This window comes from Antechinus flavipes, chromosome 3 (genome assembly GCF_016432865.1).
Source record: "Antechinus flavipes isolate AdamAnt ecotype Samford, QLD, Australia chromosome 3, AdamAnt_v2, whole genome shotgun sequence".
NCBI lineage: Eukaryota > Metazoa > Chordata > Mammalia > Dasyuromorphia > Dasyuridae > Antechinus > Antechinus flavipes.
The window spans coordinates 202,131,440-202,154,397 of record NC_067400.1 but is presented as its reverse complement, the minus strand read 5'-3'; the positions used below and the strand labels follow the sequence as shown (position 1 = coordinate 202,154,397).

The following is a 22,958-nucleotide window of genomic DNA, read 5'->3' as shown; positions in this document are numbered from 1 at the left end:
CAGAGGCCTTATTAATTGAATTTTGCTAATCAAGCAATTGGCCTTCATGGTGTTTTATAAATGGCATAGTATAAAGAACACAATTTTGGGGATCAGAGGAAATGAATTCAAATCCCAGCTCTAATAATTACTACCTCTATGACTTTAAGCAAGTCAAGATCATCTCTCTGGGCCTCACTTTCCTTATCTGTAAAATGAAAGTGTTGGATTAAATGATCTGTAAGGTTTCTAAGCAGATTATAGAGCTCAACAGAACTAGGTTGGTTAAAGTCCCCAGTAAAGTTTTTATGTTTTTGCCTACACTATCCCTTGGAATTGCTCCCCTTCTCCATCCCCCCCACCCCAATCTTCACTTTTGTTTGTATACTGTAATGCCTAATTCAAAGCTTATCCTCTTCTTCTGTGCTCAAAGAAGACTTGGAACTGATAGACACAATAGTTATTTAATTTAGCATGATTCAGTATGATTGATTTAATCCTACAAGGAGATATTATGGGCCAGAACTTGAAACAAGGTACTAAGTGGAATTGAGAAGACAATGGTTAAATCTAGTTTAGCATTCATTTAATCGTACAACAAATAATGGTTTCCTAGTGATATAATGATTGGTGTATACTCAGTATGGAGCATATAAGCTAGGAGCCTAGACAGGAGAGAGAATTCAGAGAGACAATCGAAAAGGACTGGTGGCAGGAGCTTAAGCTCTCAGAACCAAGGGGAGAAATTCAATTAGATCTCAATCTTCCTGCTAAGACCAAGGCCAGATTGAAAGGCTCTCAAGAAAGCTACCCATCCCCAGGGAAGAGATAATAAAGGATCTGGACTATAAGAAAACTAACAGGACCCAGGAAAGGAGACAAGACTTTGAAAGAGACAATAAAGGATTTGGACTTTAATCTCTGGCTGCACTTGTGGTAATTACTCTGAACTGAAACGAAGGCTGTTCCCAGAGATCCCAAGAAAACCTCAACAGAGAACATTACATTTTAGAGAGAATATTACATCATTCCTTACTGGACTATAAATTTCATGGGGGCAAGGGTTGCTCTTATGTGAATTTTATATTTCTCCACGCACATAGAATGGCATTCTGTACGCTTCAATTCAAAAAGCATTTATTAAGTACCTGATATATAAAGAATCACAGTAAGCACAATAGTAAAGCATAATAATAAATAGAAAGACAAAACAATCAACATAACAATTTCTATCATTAAGGAGCTTGCATTTTACTGCAGGATACATCATATGAACAGAGAATTAAATACAAGATAATTGGAGGAAGAAAAGAAAAACTGGGGGAATTTGGAAAAGTTTGGCATGGAAGGTGACACCTAAGTCTTGAAAGGAGCTAAAGATTTTTAGATGAGGAGATGAGCAGGGATGCATTTTAGGTATGGAGAATAACTTAGTCAAAGGCAAAGATTTGGGAGATGGTATGGTGAACACCTATTCAGTTTCACTTGAATGTAAATGATATGAAGAATTATATTATGAAATGTTTAGAAAAGCAGGCTGGTGACATATTATGAAGAGTTTGCATTTTATTATGTAGGCAGTAATGAAATATTATGGATATTTTTTAGTAGGAAAGTAATCTTTCTTATTTGGGTTTTGGATATTCATTTGGCAGCTATGTTTCCAAAGTATGAACTGGAGAGAAAGGAAGCAGAGACACCAATTAAGAAGCTATTATAATAATATGGGGGAGAGATGATGAGGGTTTATACTCTGATGAATACCCTTGTAAATAGTGAAAAGAAAATGGGTGAGAGGTTAATGGAAGTAAAATCAACAAGTCTCAATAGCTGATTGGAGAGGAGGGATAAGGGAGAGTTAAAAAGTTGAGGACAACTAGGGGATGTGAATAGGAGGTACTTAATGTTTGCTGAAAGAATATAATTTTGGAAAGAAGGTTGTTTTGCTTGGTTATCTGATTCTAATTTCAAAATGTTGAATATTTTGAATAGGCAGACTGAATTCTAAAATCCAACACTAAGTTGATTGGATGTGTCTTTGGAATGAGATCAACTCAAAGAAAGCCTGTCATTGATGGTTTTGTTCTTTTAAGACAGCAAAATAAGTGTTTGTATGTGTTTTTCTTTGGGAGCAGTTAGGGTACATATCAGATAGAACACTGGTCTTGAAATCAGGAAGACATCTTCATGAGTTCAAATATGGCAGCAGATGTTTACTAGCTGGGTGACCTTGGGCCAGTCATTTAACTGTTTGCCTTAGTTTCCTCATCTGTAAAATGAGCTGGAGAAGGAAATGGTAAATGACTCCAGTAAATCTGCCCAGAAAACTCCCCAAGAAGGAATCATGAAGAGTTGGATGCAACTAAACAATAAATAGTATTCAATCATTGAATCAGCTGGCAATCTTACTTGGATGTAGAACATATGCATAGAGCTCTTATGAATGAAGAAATGAATGTAAGGTTTTGGATAAGGTAATGAAGAAAGAAGTGTTTTGGTGAAATGGCCCCAACTTTGGAAGAGCTTTCTGAGTTACATCAGAAATATTTTATTCTTTATATTGTTTAGACATTGAAAATGAAGGGTGCGCTTCCAGATCTTGCTTGTGGGTTTTAAATTAAAATATAATTTATTTGAATTGAAGGACAGAGATGAAGGCACAGATTTTATTAATATTTTCTAGCTTGTATGTTTTATGTTGATAGCATTCTGACTGCAGAATGCAGAATAGAAAACTGCTTCTTTCTGAAAATTATACCGTAGAGCTGAATAGGGAGGGGAAAGAGGAGGAACTGTGTATAGCTCTTCCAATGGTTCAGCAATATTTGGGAACTTTTGTGTGGGAACTCCACAGAGGATCCAGTAGGGGTGACAGGAGACTAAGTGGGCCAGTCTCATCAAAGATATCAATTAAATTTGCTAGGAAACTCGATCTTTAACCACTCCACCCCCATCATGTATCAGTATTTGTTCCCCAACTGTCTTAAATTGTAAGATGTGTAAGACAGGGAAGGATAGTGAAAACTCCACTTTGGCAACTGCAGATTTCATCTGGCTGCAAAAGCCCGGCCCACATCTCCCTCCTAGTTCCCTTTTAATTTGCTTATGAGCCATCCTCTAAGGTGAAATGATGCGGGAGTTCTGGATCCAAGAGTTCGGAGTACCCTCAAATTTCTGTGGATTTCTGTGGAACGATTCTGTACCGAGAGAACACGCGTTAAGTCTTCCGACTTTAGGAAGCTCCGCCCCTCCTCCTCCAACCTATAGCTTGACACTAATGCCTTAAGACTCGTTTGCCAAACTTTAGAATTTTCTCCCTTCCCCCACTCCGTTGACAGTGAAAATCTCATTCACTTTGATTCGAGGAAGTGGATTTGCAGCAGGAAAGCGACTTGACCAACGAGGCTAGCTGGGTAACTCCACCAAGTGGTGGAGAGGGGACCATGCTCCCTCTCTCCTCTTTTTTCCCCCTTGCTCTTTTCCCTTCTCTCTCCTATAATCCTTCTCCCCCCACCCCCACGCCGCCTCCTTCCCTAAAGCTTAAGGCGGATTCCTCTCTCCGGGTTTTCGGACCGCCTTTCCCAAATCCACCTCCCGGGAAGAGCCGCGCTGGGGGGGGGGAGGGGGGGAGGGAGGGGAACGGGGGGGAGGGCAGGGGGGGAAGGAGAGAGAGAGAGAGAGAGAGAGAGAGAGAGAGAGAGAGAGAGAGAGAGAGAGAGAGAGAGAGCTCCCCAGAAGTGACTGATGATCAGAGGAAGAGAGCGTGAGGACTAGAGAGGCGGTGTCGGGCTGCGCTGTTTTACTTTCAAACTGAGGAGCACTCGCTTACACACGCTCTCCCTCGCTCTCCTACTCCCATCCATAGACAGCAGCAGCAGCTGCAGCAGCACCATCACCAACAGCAGCGCGGGCGGCCGCGGCGGCAACACAGCCCTGAGAAGAGCGAAAGATGGAGCTTAACCATCAGCGTCCGGCGGTTAGCGAGTGAAAACGACTAAAGGCAATTAAAAGTCCCTGGATTTGTCGTCCCCCACCCACTACCCCCGTCGTTGTCATCCACAGAGGCGCAGGGCGCAAGGGACTTGGGGTGGGGGTGACTGATTTGCTGAGGGGTAAGGGGTAGGGGAGGCAAGGTGTGGGGAGAGTATTCCTCACTTGAAGGAGCTGGAGGAGGCTGAAGTAGCTGGAATCCTCCTATAGGTCTGCACAACCTAGACTGCGAATCGTTAGTTTCTCACCGCCTCACCCCCTTGCTTCATTCCTGGACCCTCCCCCTCGAGGTCGTTCCCGGCCTCCCACCCCGCCCAGGTGGAGTCCAGAGAGTGGACTAGGGAGAGACCCAGACACACCGGCGGGGACAGAAAAGTCGCGCTCAGGATTGTTTGCGATGCCTTTTGCCAAACGGATTGTGGAGCCTCAGTGGCTGTGCCGGCAGAGGCAGCTGGCCCCCGGCCTGGCTGAGGACGAGAGTTCGGGCTGCGAGGAACAGCCACCTCCTCCGCAGCAGCCACCGCCGCCCCGGCCACTACTGCAGCAGGCGCCTCCTCATTGGCGGGAGGAGACTGAGGCACCGAGACCAGAGGAGAGGGACAAGGCAACTGGGTTGCTGCTAGTGGAGTCGGCCACCGGGGAGGCGAAACAGCCTCAGCAGTCACAGCCGCAGCCGCTGCAGCAATGGAAAGAGGCATCTGGAGCTGCTGCCCAAGCGGAGGCTGCAGTGGTAGCGGCCGGGGCCCCCGAGAGCGAGCCATCTTCTGCGGCCGCAGTGATGCTTATGATGCTAGATTTATGCTCAGTCAGTAATGTGGCTCTGTCTCGGATCCTTCGGCAGCTTTCGGATGTGGCCCGGCACGCGTGCACTCTCTTCCAGGAGATTGAGAGTGACATACAATTGACCCATCGCCGGGTCCGGGCTCTCCAAGGCAAGATCAGTGGCGTCCAGCGCGTCTTGGCCACCATGGATCCCAAGCAAGAGGCAGTACGTAAGTATTTGGACACCTCTCCTTCCGCAGTTTACCACCCCTGGATTTAGCCTTCAGGGGCACTGCGCCCAATGCTGCGCATATCTTTCCCCACCTTCCTTACTTGAAGTCTGGAAGGATTTGGATATCATTGACTCTCAGTACCTACCCGAACTCCATATCCATCTGTAGGACTTGCTAGACTGGCTTGGATACAATTGGATTTGGGGGGCGTATACTCCGAGATCAGGGAAACCGAGATGAGGAGGAATGAGGGAAAGTTTGGTGGGGCGCCCTCTGGACTAACATACAGACGCAGGTGGAGGTGGAGGTGTGCTAAGAAGGGAGATTATGAGAGATAAATAAGGAACAAAGGTCTCTCTCCATCCTCTTTTTGCATCTTGGAGGTTTTTCCCTTTTCCCTTTAGCCCCTTGTCTCCAAGGGGTGAGTGAGTGAAGAAGTTGGGGATCCAAGGTCGGTGGCAGCGGTCATTTATGAGCATTTGGAAAGTGCCAGCAGATGTGTGTGTGTGTGTGTGTGTGTGTGTGTGTGTGTGTGTGTCTGAGGGATATCCGATCTTATAGGCGACATTTGGTGCTTGCTCTATGTTTAACATTAGAGAGTAAGGGGGTTGGGGTTTCCTGAACAGCACCTGGTATTTTGTAGCATGGTGTGTGTGTGTGTGTGTGTGTGTGTGTGTGTGTGTGTGTGTGTGTTGGGCGGGGGGGAATGAGGAAGGAAGGGAAGGAGAGGGAGGGAGAAAAGGGGGGGAGAGAAAGAGGAGAGAGAGAGAGAGAGAGAGAGAGAGAGAGAGAGAGAGAGAGAGAGAGAGAGAGAGAGAGAGAGAGAGAAAGAGAGAGAGAGAGAGAGAGAGACTGGCAGTTTCTGAGATTCTGTGAATGAGCTGTGTGGAGATTTCTGCGCCAATGTCTGCGGCCCAAAGAGTCTGCTGGTTGCAGAGGGAGAATAAAGGATTTAAGGAGAGAAAAGACAGGCATATACCTAAGGGAAAGAAGACTTGGGAATCTAGAACAAGGTTAAAAACTGTGCAGTCCTCACCTGACACAGCTGGGTAGTCCTTTGCTAATATTAAATGATAGAAAGATGGTAGCTCTTTGGGAAGGCTTTCCAAAACAGAGTACAAACATTCCTCTCTAGCTCTGTAGGGCACATGTTTGGAAACCTAGACACATGTGTGTATAGTTCTTAGCCACAGACCTTTATATGTAACCACAGCCTTTGCAGGGTTACCAAGAGGACTGATGTGCATCTGTGTGGCATCTGAAGCTGTTTGGGTCGGAACATGAGAGATGATGTCAGTGGTTTCTGACTTATATAAGAAGCTTCCTATCTAGTATTTCTGATATTGCTGTATATGAGCTAGTAAAAGGGTTGGCTGCTAGATGGGGGGGTTGAAGGTGGGGGTGGGGGTAGATCATGGGGGTGGAGGATCTCCTAGGGAATTTTCCAGGCATCTCTGATAGTCATCCAAAACCCTGCCTTCTCACTATACTCCAATGCAAATTTGCCCCTGCCTTAAGAATGCTTCTAACTTCATGATGGAAATGATAAGTTTTAAAATGTGTGTATACATATACATACACATTTTATATATATATATATATAATACACACATATTTACATATATATAATACACACATATTTATATATATAAAATAAACACATATTTACATATATATAAATAATTGATGTTGATGATCAGTTTTCATAGCTATAAAGACTTGGAGTTGGACTAATGATTGTTGTTCAAAAAAGAACTATCATGGTGATGAATTCTGGAAAGAATTAGGACTATCATGGGAAAAGTAATATTTTATTTTTGTTATTTGCAATGAGTACTTTAATCCTGCTCCTTTTTCATTCCAAGTCATAAAGCGAGGACAGGCTCTGTACTTCCAACACTTCTTAATATCTGTGTGGTATGGTTTAAGTTAGTGATGATTTCACATAAATAATAGCTGGAGAAAAGGTTCGCAGACTGTGAGTGGTGCATATATTTCCCAAATGTTTGTGAATATGTAATTTTCTTTGGTTAGGTTTCATATACTGGAAACCAGGCCAATAATAACAGATGTATAATCCTTTTACTGCTTTCCATAGGGGCAAAGGGGCATGGGGCAATCACCTTTAGATACATTGAATTGCAAATAATCTTTTATGTTACTTGATGTGTGAAAAATAATCATTAATAACTAAAAGAGAGATTTCCCCCCCCCCCCCTTTTTCAGTCTCTAAGTTCATGGTGAGCAAATACAGTTGATATATATACATTATCTACTTTGGTTGAGCATATAATTAGACACACACATACACACACCCCCACACCCACACACACACATACACACACACACACAAACTGGGAGAATGAAGTAACTTATCTAATAACCTATTTGAAAGAAAATAAAAATCTGTCAGGCTTAATTTTTCTTCCTTAAAGATCATATTAGAATAGCTTGTATGCAGAGCTCTCTTCCCCCTCAAATATATTTAGCATAGTATTGTACTAGTTTGATCTTTGAAGGTATCAATCTTAGGAGAGAATCAGCCTTATACTCTGATCTTTCCCTTAGGACTTCTATCTCCTTTTGTCATGACTGATGTTCCAGGGAATTACCAAAGGGAGGAGGGGCTTAGAAATCCTTCTCCTGACCTTTTCTTCTAACTTGATAGTCTACATGTGCCCCTTTCTTTCTTAAACCTCCATAACTTCCTACCTTCTGTATTTAAACTATTTATAACCCCCAACATATCTCACATCCCAGTGAAGTTCTCTTATAAATGCTGTTTCCTGCTCAGGTATTCTTACTGCTTGTTCTGAGAAGTAAGATGATGAAATGTTTGTTTACTATTTAGCTTTACTCTCAAAAAAGTAATTTTCTACCAGGTTTTATTATTTTTTAAAAAATAATTCCAAGCATTATAATAGTTCAAAGAGTCAATGGGGATAGTTGGTAAAAGATAGATGTGGTTTTGCATCTTTGGTAGATAAAAAGAATCATCTGTCAGTGAATGGGCCAGTTGGTTGGAATCAATGACACACAATCAAGCTAGAATCTAAACTTGATTGTTCTTTGGGAGACACAAGAGTGAATTTCCTCACTCAGATCTATTTTAGGGTCTATGGTCTTGGATTACTCAATCTCTTTGTGGTTTGGTTTCTTCCCCTCAGCCCCAAATTAGAACAGTTTTCAATCAACTGGGAAGGGCACTTTTGTAGAACCATCACTGATTATCTTTTCATCTAGTGCAAAAACACTAAGTGTAGACTATGGTATTACAGGACAGCTGAGGCAATTAGGTTGCTGGGGGGAAGACAGATGAAAGGCATAGTATGAAGGGAAAAGACTTCATAGTATATGAAGAGACTAGTCTGATAGACACACACACACACACACACACACACACACACACTCAGATAGATATTTATTTATTTATTAATTCATTCATTTATTTATTTATTTATTTTTCTCTCTACTCTTTCCCCTACCAACTCTTTTGGGAGCTTAGGCCAAGAGATTATGATATGAGGCAGAAGAAACTTGTTCCTTCAGAAAAGAAAAGAGTTTCATCTTCCCTATTCCCTTAACATCTATGCTTGGAGCAAAGCCTTGAATTCTAGCTAGTTAGGACTCTATGTATTTCCTTTTCACCTTCTTGAAGTTCATTTGTTTTTCTACATTATATCTCATATACAGGGGAACCCCAAATTGCTATATTGCATTAGTGTATGCCTATGTAGTTAGTACAGTGATTTGAGAAGAAATAATGCTATGTGCCTCTTTCTTTATCTGCTGATGGGATGAATTTTGTATCATAGCATGTGAAAATTCTATTATACCAGACCTCCTTAGGTTCTTCCATGATGTGATATGATATGATATGATATGATAACTAAATATGATAATTTGATATGATATGATGATATACTATATGATATGATATAGATATCTAAAAAATTGTAGCTGGTCAATAGAAGAATGCTTTTCTGGGAAAGTAAGCCCAGTGAAGAACGTCATGGAGTGTGTGTATTTCATAGTTTTCCAAACTGATGGCTCTTAGACAGGTTTAGTGTTAATGTGATCACACTTTCAAGCATCCTGGTATAATTTTGTTCTTAAAATTGGCTCAGACTTGATCTTAATCACTTTCAGATGAGGGTTTTCAGAGTTTGTTGAAACTTTTTCATCATGCTGCCTCCCCAAAGGATCTTATGACTCCCACATTACCCCCTCCACAAAAAGTCAGCAATTTATCTTATAATAGCTGCCACCACCAAATAGCTGTTCATAACTCTAAGGTTAAGAGGTTAAGATCTGGAGCAACAGATCGTAAAGATTTGGGAAATAGTGGAAAGGGAGAGTATGGGGAGAAAAGCATGCTGAGAAGGTCAAATATGAGGAAAGGGCCAACACCTTGGTTCACATAATCCACAGTTCAGCACTGATATCACTAATAGGCATTTTGAATTCTGTACCTCCCTTGTCTCTGGCTTAGCGGAACTGACCTTCTAAGGAGATCCCAGTTTGGGAAATACCATTCCATCCAGAGCAATTGCATACAACTTTAAACTTCAAAAGAAATTTCCAGTAGCTCTTTGGATGAGATTTTATTGTTTGTTTCATGGTTTGATTAGTAAAAAATGATATAATGAACACACATTTTAAATGAGGGTTTCTTGTATGGCAGGTCAGCTGTGGAAGTGACTTTATTTCTAAGGTTCTCGATGAACCTGGCTTCATTGGTAAGTGGACCATAAGCACTGCAATCTGGGAACTGTTTCAAAACCCTGGGAATCTTATCTTAGGGCCTGAATGTATTGATACAAAGTTTTGTAGATGTTTACACAAATAAAGATGTTTTCACAGAATTAACTAATAAGAATGAGAAGGCAATATGGTCATATTGAAACATTACTCTCAAGAACTTGTCTCCCAAATCTTGGTTTTGTACAAAGTATGACCACTACATGAGTACTTGAAAATGAAATTTATTGAGAATAAAAGTGACCCATAAGAGAGTCAAAGAATATTATCTTTGGAGAATACTTTGGTGATCATTTAGTCAACCACCCAAAGCAATTACTGGCATATAATATTTGATAGATACTTTATTAAATCATTCTTTTGAACTTAAATCTGTCTACCTATATCTTCTATTCCATTCTTACTCTTTCCACATGGTAGAAGGGTACTTGGACTAGTGTGTCATTTTTTTTTCTCTAGTGTACCACCTTTTGCTCAACCGTTAATTTTCTGGTTTCCAGGTCCTTAAATCATTCCTTATATGATATGATTTCTCATCCCTTAATATCTTGGTTACTCTATTCCTTCTATATCACTCCAATTCAGCAAGTATGTATAAACCACATGTGCAAGACCCTGTATTAGAGTCTGGTGTTCTAAGGTCAAAAATAAAATAACACCATATTCAGGGAGTTTATATTCTACTGGGTAAAGGTGAAGAGTAGGGGTAGAGATACAATATAAATCTAAATGAGTAAATATAAAATGTGTGGGTGTGTATGTGTGAATAAAGACCTACTGTATTTGAGTTGTGTTCTGTAGGAAGCCTGGAATTTTGTGAAGTAGAGATGAGTAGGGAGTACATTCCAGATAAGAGATTTTGCAAGATATATTATTGTACATGGAACAGATAGTTGATTAATTTTCTAATTTGCAAGTTGTTAATATTGCTTTTGGGCCATAAATGAACACAATAGTAGATGAGTCTGAACAGTGAAGTAGAACTATTACCATCCCGTACTTATACTGTATGCAGTATTACATTAGGTTTTTCTTATATTTTAAGGGTTTGTTTTTATTTGTTTTAACAATTCTTTTATACTCTTGGCTCATACTGATCCAACCAACTAATTACCCCTAGATCTTTTTCATAAAAGATTTGTTTTTGTATTGATAGTTTTTGTTTTTATGACATCTATAAATATTTCCCAATGTATCTCTCCTCAAGAATCCTTATAAAAACCATCACTTAAAATACAGAATAAAAAGGAGGGGAAAAACAGTTCACAAAATTAACCAACATATCAACATAATCGGTAATATATATTTTATACAATCATATTGCTTTCCAAAATAGAAAGAGTTCTATTAAGCTGTGTATTATTATGTCTGTTTTTTGCAGAACCCTTTAAATACTCCATTTCAGGATTTTTCACATGAATTACTGTTAAATGTTTGTCACATCCTTAATTAATGCTGTTAATTTTTAACCTAGTTGGAGGATTTTATATTTGTTTCTATTAAACTTCGTTGTTTTTGATCATTCTTTTAGCCTCCAGTAATAGTTTTGGTTTTGAATCTTGATTCCATCACCCAGTATTTGTTATCCTAATCTGCTTTGAGTATCTGTAGATTTGTTAAAATGTTTTAATCCATGTCATTAGTAAAAATGCTGACGAGGACAAAGAGGAAAACAGAATCTTATAATGTATCACTAGAGTTCTTATTCTAGCTCTAGTGGTTCATTAATCCATATTCTTTGCTTAGCAAGAAGGTAAGAGGCAAACAAACTGCATTATTATTTATCCCACATTTTAGTATTCCCTCTGGTCCACAAAGATGTTATAAGAGATTTTGTCAAATAACTGGCTGAAATAAAAATCCATTGTAGTTAAAATATATCTCTTCTCTATCTTGTAACCCATAAAAAAGGAAAATAAGGTTGTTTGGCAAGACTTGTTTTGATGAATTAATGCTTGTGGGCTGATTGATACCAAATATGTGGTATATTTATAGAGAGAATGAGGTTCTTTATAATAGCGTTTGTTATTCAAAATACAACTTCTCCCCTCTCCCAAATATAATGCACAGTAGGAAACTGTACTTTTAATGTCCATAAAATATAGAAGACCCTCAAATCTGAAGAGAGCTAAACATCTCCATACTATGATTCTAAGATCCCTTTAAAAAAGATAGTTCGGTTGGAGTTCTTGCTGTTTCTTTACTTTTCTTTTCTTTTCTTTTTTTTTTTAAGAGACTTACTAAGAATCTTATTTGCATGATTCCTTTTCATCAGAGAAATGATATAAGTAGATTGCCTAAATACCCTTTTATATAATTGTGAAGTTGACTTTTTGGACTGGTGGTTCAATCAGGTTAATCTTTTGCTTTCTTAAAACAGGTGGAAACCTCAGGTTAAGTTTAAGATGCTGGGTCAGTAATGGTAGTTTTTCTAAGGAAATAATTTTGTATGTTATCCTATGTGTTTTGACCTTAAAACAAGACTGATGAGGGGGGAAAACTACTTTAAAAAGAAAGTAAACACTATTTCTTTGATATTGTTGGTCAATTACATTCTTTTGTCCTATAGTAAAATTAGAAATATATTTCCTATTAGAATTTCTACTGATATTTTAGCAACACTTTAGTATATATTATAAAAGGAAAGAGAGTGAAATATGATGGAATCTACAGTATTCAAATCCACTGACTTTGAACCTCTTAAAACCATTGGGCCAAGTCATCTCATGAAAAGTCTATTCTCGCCCCCTTCCCTCATTAAAAAGAAAGAGAAACAAAACATGTATAGTCAAAATAAGTATAGATATATATCTATATACATAGAGTTAAGCACAACAAATTCCCTCATTTGCTATGTCCAAAAATACATACATACATAATACATATACATAATACATACATACAGTTCAATCATTTTCAATTGTGTTTGAGTCCCAAGATGGCAGCTAGCTACTTTTGATCTCCCAATTCTAAGGAGCCTTAAGGGATTAAGGGGAATTGTTTCCAGGACCATAACTCATGACTCCCATAGGTATGTTTCCTCTACTAATAATTGACTCATATCAATTAGTCAGAATTATTTAGCTTTGACAGAGGGGATATTTTGCTAAAATTATTATAAGAATTGAAAACATTTTTCCAAGTACCTATGACATATACTCCCCTCTAGTATATCAGAGTCTGGGGGAAAGTTGGCTTACGTTTAGGGCAAATCTGGCAAGGCAGAGGTAGGGAGGTAATTTATAGTGGTTGGATTTTTTTTGATGGAATAATCTAGATATTCCTCTTAGATATAGTGTACCTTTCTGTAGCAGTTCTTATAGAATCCTGAAGCTTCCTTTTCAAAGTATGTCTAGTTTGTTCTCAGTTCCTGATGCTTATGTGGCTACTAGATATGAAAAATGTTTTCAATTCTTATAATAATTTTAGCAAAATATGCTGTTCTGGGAACACTTTTAGAATACATATCCAATATTCTTTTACTCTATTATTCAATACTTTTAGAATACATATCCAAATTCTCTGACTCTTCAAAGTCATCCCTTGATCAAAGGAAAGAAAGAAACAGGGACTTACTCCTCTTTGCCTTTTCCAAGGAGATTTTTTTTTGCTCAGGAGCCTTGGCTGGGACTTCTATTGACATTCAATGAAAAGATGCTGGACAAATGCTTGGTTCGAAAATGACTTGCTAATTTATAGTACATCTACAAGTTATGACAATCTACTTAGCCAATCCCAGTACGCCTCTGGTTTGGTGTCAGTCCATTTTATTCAATGGATTTCTTTCTTTTCTTTTCTTTTCTTTTCTTTTTCTTTTCTCTTTTCCTTTCTTTTCTTTTCTTTTCTTTTCTTTTCTTTTCTTTCCTTTTCTTTTCTTTCCTTTCCTTTTCTTTTCTTTCCTTTTCTTTTCTTTCCTTTTCTTTCCTTTTCTTTTCTTTTCTTTTCTTTTCTTCCTTCCTTCCTTCCTTCCTTCCTTCCTTCCTTCCTTCCTTCCTTCCTTCCTTCCTTCCTTTCTTTCTTCCTCCCTTCTTTCCTGTCTCCCTCCCTCCCTCTCTCCCTTCCTATCTCCTTCCTTCCTTTCTTTCTTCCTTCCTTCCTTCCCTCCTTCCTTTTTTCTTTTCTTTCTTCCTTCCTTCCTTCCTTTGTTTCTTCCTTCCTTCCTTCCTTCCTTCTTCCTTCCTTCCTTCCTTCCTTCCTTCCTTCCTTCCTTCCTTCCTTCCTTCCTTCCTTCCTTTCTTTTTTTCTTTCTTTTCTTTTTTTCTTCTCTCTCTCTCCCTCATATTCTCTCTCTTTGTAAATTAATATAATCCCCTTGATTGTTTGATCAATTATTCATGCAATATAGGTGTTAATACCTTGTTAAAGTAGTTAGTTTAAGTGAGGTAGAAGGATTGTCATCCTTATAAACAAATGAAGGAACTGAAAAAAAGATAGAAAGAGCTTGACTTACTTAAGTTCAAACAATTATAAGGTTTTAGGTAGAAGAATTTTTGTGGGCACAAATAAAAGATAAAGCCCCAGGTTTGGAGGCCCTTATTATGATCTGGAATCTATAGCTGTCCCAAGAGAAAGCTTAAATGACATTTGAAGATATAATAACTATTAAATTAGAAAAACTTCAGAATAGAAAAAAAAGTCAGATGAACAGCCCCATTTTCAGCTTTCAAAGTTGTTCCTTGACATCTGAATAAGGAAGATTCTTTTTCGATTTTTCTGATTGTTAGATATAAATGCATCTACAATTGTGAAATCAGAAATTCTCATACTTTTTAGTCACTTGACTTTTAGCAAAAGTAATTTAAGAATTAAAAAACCCCATAGCAATGAAAATTCATGGATTCATAGAATATTAGAGCTAGAAGAGGGACAACATCCAAAAGAATCATAATATTCATTGACAGTATAATAACAATATTTAAGTTTCTCTCTAGAATGCATCTGGACTCTATTCTTAGAGACTTTATTTATGTTTTAATAATGCAAATAAAGCTATATTTTCTTTTTAAATTTAGCCTTAGAGGTCTGTTAGCAACCGCCTTCCTCTCATATCACCTCCGAAACAAGTGGTTCTCTTCTACAACATTGCAGATATTTATTGTGAGATTAATTTTACAGATTAATTGGAGGCAATATATATGAAAAATTTAAAAAGTCAATCTCTTTATATATGAATTCATATTTGTTGTTTAGTTGTGTTTGACTCTATATGACTCCATTGACAAGGGGTTTTGTTGCCAAAGATATTAGAGTGGTTTGCCATTTCTTTCTCTAGCCCCTTTTACAGATGAGTAAACTAAGGCAAACAGGATAAAGTGAATTGTCTAGGGTCAGATAGCTAAGTTAAGTGTTAGAAGTAGGATTTGAACTCAGATATTCCTCCAAGCCCAGTGCTCTATCTGCTACACCCGAAGTTCAAATAAAAAAATCAATAAATGGTTTTAAATTGGGAGGTGGAATTTCTGGTGAGAGAAAGACAGAGAGAGAGAGAGAGAGAGAGAGAGAGAGAGAGAGAGAGAGAGAGAGAGAGAGAGAGAGAGAGAGAGAGAGAGAGAGAGAAACGGACAGACAGACACAGAGAGAGACAGAGAGCAAAAGATACACATATGTACACATATAGAAAGACAGAGAGAGAGAGAGAGAGAGAGAGAGAGAGAGGAAATAACTTTGGGATGAGAAAAGTGATTCTGAAGCAAAATTTAACTATCAGATGTCATCCTCTTGTTTTTTGTTCCACTTTGGCCTTTGCTAATTAAAATTACTCTTATTGCTTGAAGAAATGTATATTGCATATATATATATGTAGTTTTACTTTAACTCTTCAAGTGTTGGACTAGGAGTCAGGAAGAAACCTGAATTTGAATCCTACCTTAGGTACTGTGTATTCTTGTGCAAATCACTTTACTTTTCTCAGAATGAGTTTTCTCATCTGTAAAATGGGAATGTTAATAACATATACCATACAGGGTGGATAATATATGCAAAATGCTTTGCAAACCTCCATAAATGCTAACTAATACCTATTGCTCTTTGTTGGCAAAGTGGAAAATGGGCCAGATTATTTCTTAGAGTTTATATCTTTGCAACAAGGCCTCAGGTCATCAAAAATGTATTACCTTTTTATGGGAAAAAGGAAATTTCTTCTAGTGTTTTGGAGTGATTTTTCAAGTCAAAATTTCCAGAAGTTGTACAGAAAAGAAAAGAAAAACCTCAATTCCCAGCTTGTATTTGTAGAAGTCTTGTGTGTGTGTGTGTGTGTGTGTGTGTGTGTGTGTGTGTGTGTGTTTTATATCCTGCAAATGTAGCTCCTTAAATTGTATTCCTGTGTAAATTGTTTTAATTGTGATATGTAATCTTTCCTGTTGGCCAGTTAGTTCAGGTGAATTAACAGAATTGTATATCTTCAAGTTTCATTTAGAAACTTTTGGGCCATGGTAATCTACAATCTATAAACAATCTACAATGTAGACGATCCACAGAATTACAAACTGTACATGTAATCCCAATCAGCTATTTCAGAGATGCCCATATCTTTTTGTCTTTGGTTTTCAGGGGAACTAGATGAAGTAATAAGACTAGATCAGTGCAAAACCATTTCCACTATTGGAAAGAACAAAAACCCCAAGCAAACTACATGCTTCACTGATAATAGGTCAGTCTTATCTTCTTTCCAGGTGAAGAATAGCTAACTAATTGCCCTCATCTCTCAGCTGTTGTTTCTTCCTGCTATAGAAATTCTATTGCAGGTTTTTGAAAGGGCTAAGAAAAGATATGTTCTGCCTAAAGTTGTTTGTCCAATATCATTGCACAGTAACATTAAGACATTATAAACAAATACTATCTTAAAATCCATTATTTGTTCAGTCACCTGTACATCTAAAATTCCACCTGGTACTCCCAATTCCCAGTGCTGTTTTATCTAACAGTATGTATTTATGCAACCAACTAATAAGGTCTGGGGTGTATCTGGAAGCAACTCTTGTGGGGCTCTTGGGCTTTGAAAAATGCCCTCGGGAATGTTGTGGGAATTATCTTAAAACTTTAATCACACTGGAGCATTTCAGAGAATTTCCCTACTTGGAGTTATCAGGGGCTCAGTGGCAAACTCTCTTCTCCTCACCTATAGTCACTTATATTTTTATTTGCTCCATATGTAGCAATTATGGGTCTGATTAGTCCAAACTTCCTGAATTACAGCCTTTTTCCTGGCCTAACATATGATCTATTGTAGCACAGTGGAAAGAGTATTTACTTTATTTGAAATCAGAAAATCAGTCTCTACTCCTACCTGTGTGATGTTGGGCAAGACTTTGCTTCTCCTCCTCATTGTCTAGAAAATTAAGGGGATTGGACTAAATGAATTCAAAGGATTCTTTCTAGATAATCTCAAGGTACAAAGCTTACCTTCTGTGCTTGATCCAGTTTTGGAACTCCCTTTGCCTATATATTTATATGTATATATATGCGTATGCACACACACACACATATATATAACTTTATATGTATACTTTAATGTCTATATATATGAATGTATACATGTATATGTTTATATGTGCAAGCATGTGCATGCATATTGATACATGCACACACATACGCACATATATGCACACATATGCATGTATGCATGGACATATTAACATTTATTTATTTATTTTTAATGAAATATATTCTTTATATCTTTTAATAAGTTTCTGATTAAATTCAACTTTGATATTATTCACATTTTTTCATATTTTGTCAACAAAGACAATTTATAAGGAAAACTCTTCTCTACCAAAACATGAATAATTGACATCAAATGTGACATTTTTCATGGAGACAGTTTAAGCCCCTTATAACTACGCCTCGCTTTCAACTCTTTATCATCTCTTCTAAGTAAAACTAAATATGGCTTCCAAGTAAACTTCCAGGTTGGAGTCATGTTAAAACATTTTTATCATTTTTGGTATTTATCCAATATGTATATGCACACATGGACATATGGATATTTAGAGATCTCTGTATATATGCATATCTGTACATGTATATACATATACAGCATATATGTATATATTTAACCACTCTTGACTTTTAAGGATTAGAGTAAGGAACAGAATGTAATATCTTGGTTGTATGATCCAGTATGAAAAGCATTAGGTTTGGAATCAGAGGACTAGAGTTGAAATCTTGCCTCTTTCCCTTAGCTATCTTTGTGACTTTGGGCAAGCTACATAAATCTCTAGATCTCAGTTGTGGAAGTGTGAATAAATTACATTTAAGAGCTCCTCCATCTTTTATTCTGTGACTCTATGAGGTAAATCTGAGACAAATGGGAAAATCCTATCTCAAAATATTAATTCATTCCCAAGACAATTTTGTATCTGACTATGATTTCATATGGGAAAGTAGCTGAAGGGATTTGGAGTCATTGTAGTTCTGTCATTTCTGTTGGGCCCAGATCTTTGGGACCCCTTTTGGGATTTTTCTCAGCAAAGATACAGAGGTAGTTTGCCATTTCTTTCTCCATTTCATTTTACAGATGAGGTACTGAGGCAAACAGATTTTACTTAGATCCAGTGCTCTATTCATTATACCTACCTGCCCATCATAAAATAATCAAAATTGTAGCATTAAAAGGTACCTCCATCTAGTTCAATGCCTTCCATTTTACAAATGAGGACACTAAGGCCCAATGAAGAGAAAGTAAGCATAGGTTAAGTTCTCTTCAGGACTAAGCCCCCTATGAGGTATTCTCTTTCTCTCCCTCATAATGCCTTCCTTCTAATGGTGCCATTTTCCTTACTCTAGCTAACTCTTGTCAGTCAATGGCTTTTCCCCACCTCATGGAGTTTTTCTTACTCCTGGTTAATTGTGAGTTCTCCTGAGGGAATTTGTCTTTATCCTTTCTAACTATATGCTCTCCCAATTCCATTTCATACTTACCATTCCTGAAGTCTATTATATCCCTTCATTTTGTCTGTTACCCCTTCTCCTAAAGTCTAAAGTAAGCATGGTCTTTTGACACTAGAATTCATGCTCATGTCCCAAGGATCAAAGAACCTTGCAAAAGTACTTAGATTTAGATTCTAGCTCTACTATTTACTAGCTTATGTGATTATTTCACTACTCTAAGAATTATCTTCCTTTGTGAAATCTATAAAATGGGATTCATAATAATCTGCCTACATCATGGGGATGTTCTAAAAAAAAGTGCATTGTAAATTTTAAAAAGTGTTTACCAATGTGAACTGCATTGTTCCTAAAGGACAAATAATATACATATATTTATGCAATATATATAATGGTGCCATTTTCCTTACTCTAGCTAACTCTTGTCAGTTATACATATACTATACATTAGTTATACAGTATATACATACACTATACATTAGGGAATGCCTGTTAGGCTGATTGCTATTGATCTTTTTCTTTTATTCTTCGCTTTCTAAGTCTTAGGCACTAGGTGGCTCAGTGACAGAGTGCTAGGCCTGGCTCAATCTGGCCTCAAGACACTTGATGTGTCTGTCACCTGGGCAAGTAAATTAATCGTGTATGCCTCAGTTTCCTCAACTGTAAAATAAGCTAAAGAAGGAAATAGAAAACCACTCCAGTATCTTTTCCTAGAAAGCTCCAAGTAGAGTCAGGAAGAGTGAAACATAAATGAAATATGGCTGAACTAAAGTCCTAAATTTTTCTCCAGTTACTCAGTCTAATTGCAATTTGAAACCTGGGCAATAAAGTCTGTTTGCTCATCACATTCTCCTTGTTGGGAGCAGGGAAGGAAGTGCCAGAGGAGATGGGAGAGATTGTACATTATTTGGTAGAGAGACCAAAAAGGTAGAAAAAAGGAAATTTTCTTCTGAAAATCAAGTTATGGTTGAGTGAACTCTGAAATCAATAGTATGCCAAATGAGAACCCCACAATGGAGCAGTACCTTACTTTAACTTAGGAAGAAGAACCCCTGACCATGACCTTCAGAAAACCATTTGGTAGCTTTCTCCCAGTGTCTAAACTAGAGCCAATACTTGTGATAGCAAAAAATTTCTGTTCCTAGGAGAAATGTTGCTGCCTGGAGGCAAAAATCATTACATTTGACTTTTAATTATAAGGTTTTCCATAGGGACACTGCAGAACTGTGACAATCCCTCCAAATTCTTAGAAAAAGATGATTTATTATTTATTTTTTTGTAATGCAGAAGAATATCACACTTCATGGTACCTATTGATCTATAATGACAATATTTTAGTGTCCAAGAGAAGGAAATATGATCTACTTTGGAAGCCCCAAACCCCCCCCCCCCAACCTTATTTAAAAAAAAAAAAAAGTAAAGCATATTTGTGTGGTCTTTTGATTCCAAGAGAAGAGTTCTTTAAAAGACTGTGTCCTGAATCATTTGGAATCTTCATGTAATTATAATTTGACACTGGAATCTTTACTGATATGGCTTAAGCTCGTAGTCTGTGAAAAAGAAGATCCTTTCTGCTTCATTTAGTGAAGAGTGCAAATGAAGTCTTCAATAGCTTTCACTGGTAAAATCTACCTACTTTTTTTGTTTTTTGTATCCTTAATACTTAGCATAGTGCTTGGCACATAGTGGGAACTTAATCAACTTTTTCATTCAACGGTCACCCCTGAGTTGCATACTTGAATTGCCCTTATTTACAGAGGTTTTATGCAAGAATAAGGCAAGTCAGGAAAATTTTCCCAAGTGACAAGAGAGAAGCTAGGGAGTGCTATGGCGGTAATCTATATGCTTCCCTGAGCTGTTTTCTTTGTGCTGATTTGCCTTAATTGCCACAGATATTTGGTTCATAAACAAGTGGTCAAGGTTGGGGAGTTGAACTCTGCAGAGGTTAGTGACTGAGGAAACCCTCAGCAAATCCAAATACCATGTTTAGTGTTTTATTTCAAACTCATGACACCACCTTAGCTTCTAGATTCTTATATTGAAGTTCAGGGATGCAGGCCAAGCTTGTAACATAGCTATATACTTTCCCACCTTCTTTCTACTTCCTTTAGCCTCAGGTACAGGTCTGAGAAAAAGTACAAGTGATAGATTTTGGAAACATGGTAGTAAGGTGCGGTGAAAAGAGCCCTGGCTTTCAATAAGAACAAAGTTTGAAATAAGGCCCTGAAGTTTGCTAATTATTTGACTCTGGGCAAGTCCCCTATTTTTTCATATTCTATTTGTTTTATTTTTACTTTATATACTAAAACAAACATTTCCATAATGTAGCAAAATAAAAAGATGATTGCATGTGAAACTGTAAATCTATTCTGCACAATTAGCTATTTCTTTTAAATATATGAGAAATTTATCATATAAATTTATTTTCCCCCTTTTTTATTATTAGACACAAATATATATGTATGTGTGTGTGTATACTGTATATGTATACATATATACATATATATGTATATGTAAAACCATCTTATACATACTTTTATTTATCAGTTCTTTCCCTAGATATAGATAACATCTTTCTTCATATGTCCTTTATAGTTAATTTGGATATTTATAATATCTCTAATATTTATCTCAGGGGTTTATAGTGATCAAATGAGATATCTATAAAGCACTTTGGAAATGTTGACATGCTAAAGAAGTATTAGTTACCCCAACAGCTGTTGCTACTGTTAACTACCACTACCCTATCACCATTACTACTACTACTGCTACTACTATTACCTGCACTATTGGTGTTGGTTTTTTCAGAATCTTGTGAGGAAAGTACAGTATGAATCTTAAATTGTTACATAAATGTGAGTTGTTATTTTCTGATACATATTAGAAACTTTCTAAATGAAAAAAGAATACATTTAAGATTATACTGTATTATAGTCAGATTTGCCTCTAGTCTTTTATCTTTTTATCTTTACTAAGTAAGTTGAATTATGAGGCCATACCTGTGGCTCTTCTCCCTTAAAACTCCTCCCTCTTTTCTCACTCTTATCTCCCCATCTTGTCCCTGCCTTTGGAGGTCAAGGTTCTGGAACCACTGAGAAATTGTAAGGTCCCAGGAACATATTAGGTATTTAATAAATGCTTGTTGACTTCATAGGAAAATTTATAGGCATTTGCAAGGCTCTTTAATAAGAGGTAAGGATACTTCTTTATCTCCAGTGAGATAATTGTTTTATACAATGAAGAGATGGTTGTTGATATAAAGATGTGGAGTAAGAGAATAGTTTGGGTTCACATTAGGAATTCTCAGTGTTAGACCTAAGTTTGTTGTTGTTGTTGTTATGTTTGTACTCTACAAGAAGCTGCTCAGTACAGGGTCCAAGGAAGGTCAAATATAGCAACACAAACTGTGTTCATCATTCAGTGGTATTTGAGTGCTCACTGTGTGCATAATATTTTGCTAGGTGCTATCATATGTGGTAATAGTAATTACTCAAGGCTGTTGACTGATACCTTGTTAGGAGAAAGTTTGTGTTTATAGGGATATGTAAAGTTCCAGGGAAAAAATGGTGCATTGTCTTTCATAGAATGTTTAGATATGACTTAATAGTTATCATTTACTCTGCCAGGAACTAAGTGGATAATTTACAACATGTCATGTAATTTCCCCACATTAAAAATGCATAATTTATTGTTTATATATTAAGAAAAAAGGTTTATGTTATTGCTTGCCATATTTTCTTTTTCAGGTAAACAATCATCATTCTGTATTTTCTGAGCTTGCTTCCAGGGACTTGTTAATGGCTTTTGAAGACCTAAATTCTATTAGTTAATAGAGATAACGTCAGCAACAACAGTGAGCTGGGATAGTCAAAGGAAATCTGTGGCTGAATAGGAGAGAAGGCTGTAACTTGATATATAGGTTTACATGTGTAGGAGGCATTTAGTAATGACTAATAAATGGCTGTTTTTAGTTTAAAGAAAGCATTACATATGACATATGTTGCTATAGGGTAGGGAGGAGGTGAAAGGATTTTCCTAGGATTTTAGTAGGAAGTGGATCATTGGATTTTGTTGAAATATTTGTCTGTCTCTGTACCAGCAGAGTGAGTGTTCTGTGATTCAAGAAGTTATACTGCTAGGAAGACACTGTGGTTGTAGGTAGTTAATAAGTGGAATAGAGAAGAAAAGGAATCTGAAAAAGCCAGGAAAATGCAGAAATGTGAACCAGTTTCAAAGACATAGGTAATTTTGTCCCCTACATCATTTGTATGTGTATACATATATTCTTAGAGGTATAAAAGGACCTTAGAAATGGAAATTGATTCCAACTGTTTCATTTTACCAAGG

The 22,958-nt window shown here is 37.3% G+C and overlaps 1 protein-coding gene across 2 annotated transcripts in view; it reads left to right on the top strand.

Annotated features, from left to right (window-relative positions):
- The first annotated feature begins 3,687 nt into the window (after positions 1–3,687).
- Positions 3,688–22,958, top strand: part of NHS (NHS actin remodeling regulator) — a 467,133-nt gene continuing 447,862 nt past the window's right edge. For both annotated transcript variants that reach the window (XM_051984428.1, XM_051984427.1), the window contains exon 1: positions 3,688–4,961. In XM_051984428.1, coding sequence (XP_051840388.1) covers positions 4,367–4,961 — 595 coding nt within the window. In that variant the 5' untranslated portion in view covers positions 3,688–4,366. The remainder of the gene's footprint in view (positions 4,962–22,958) is intronic.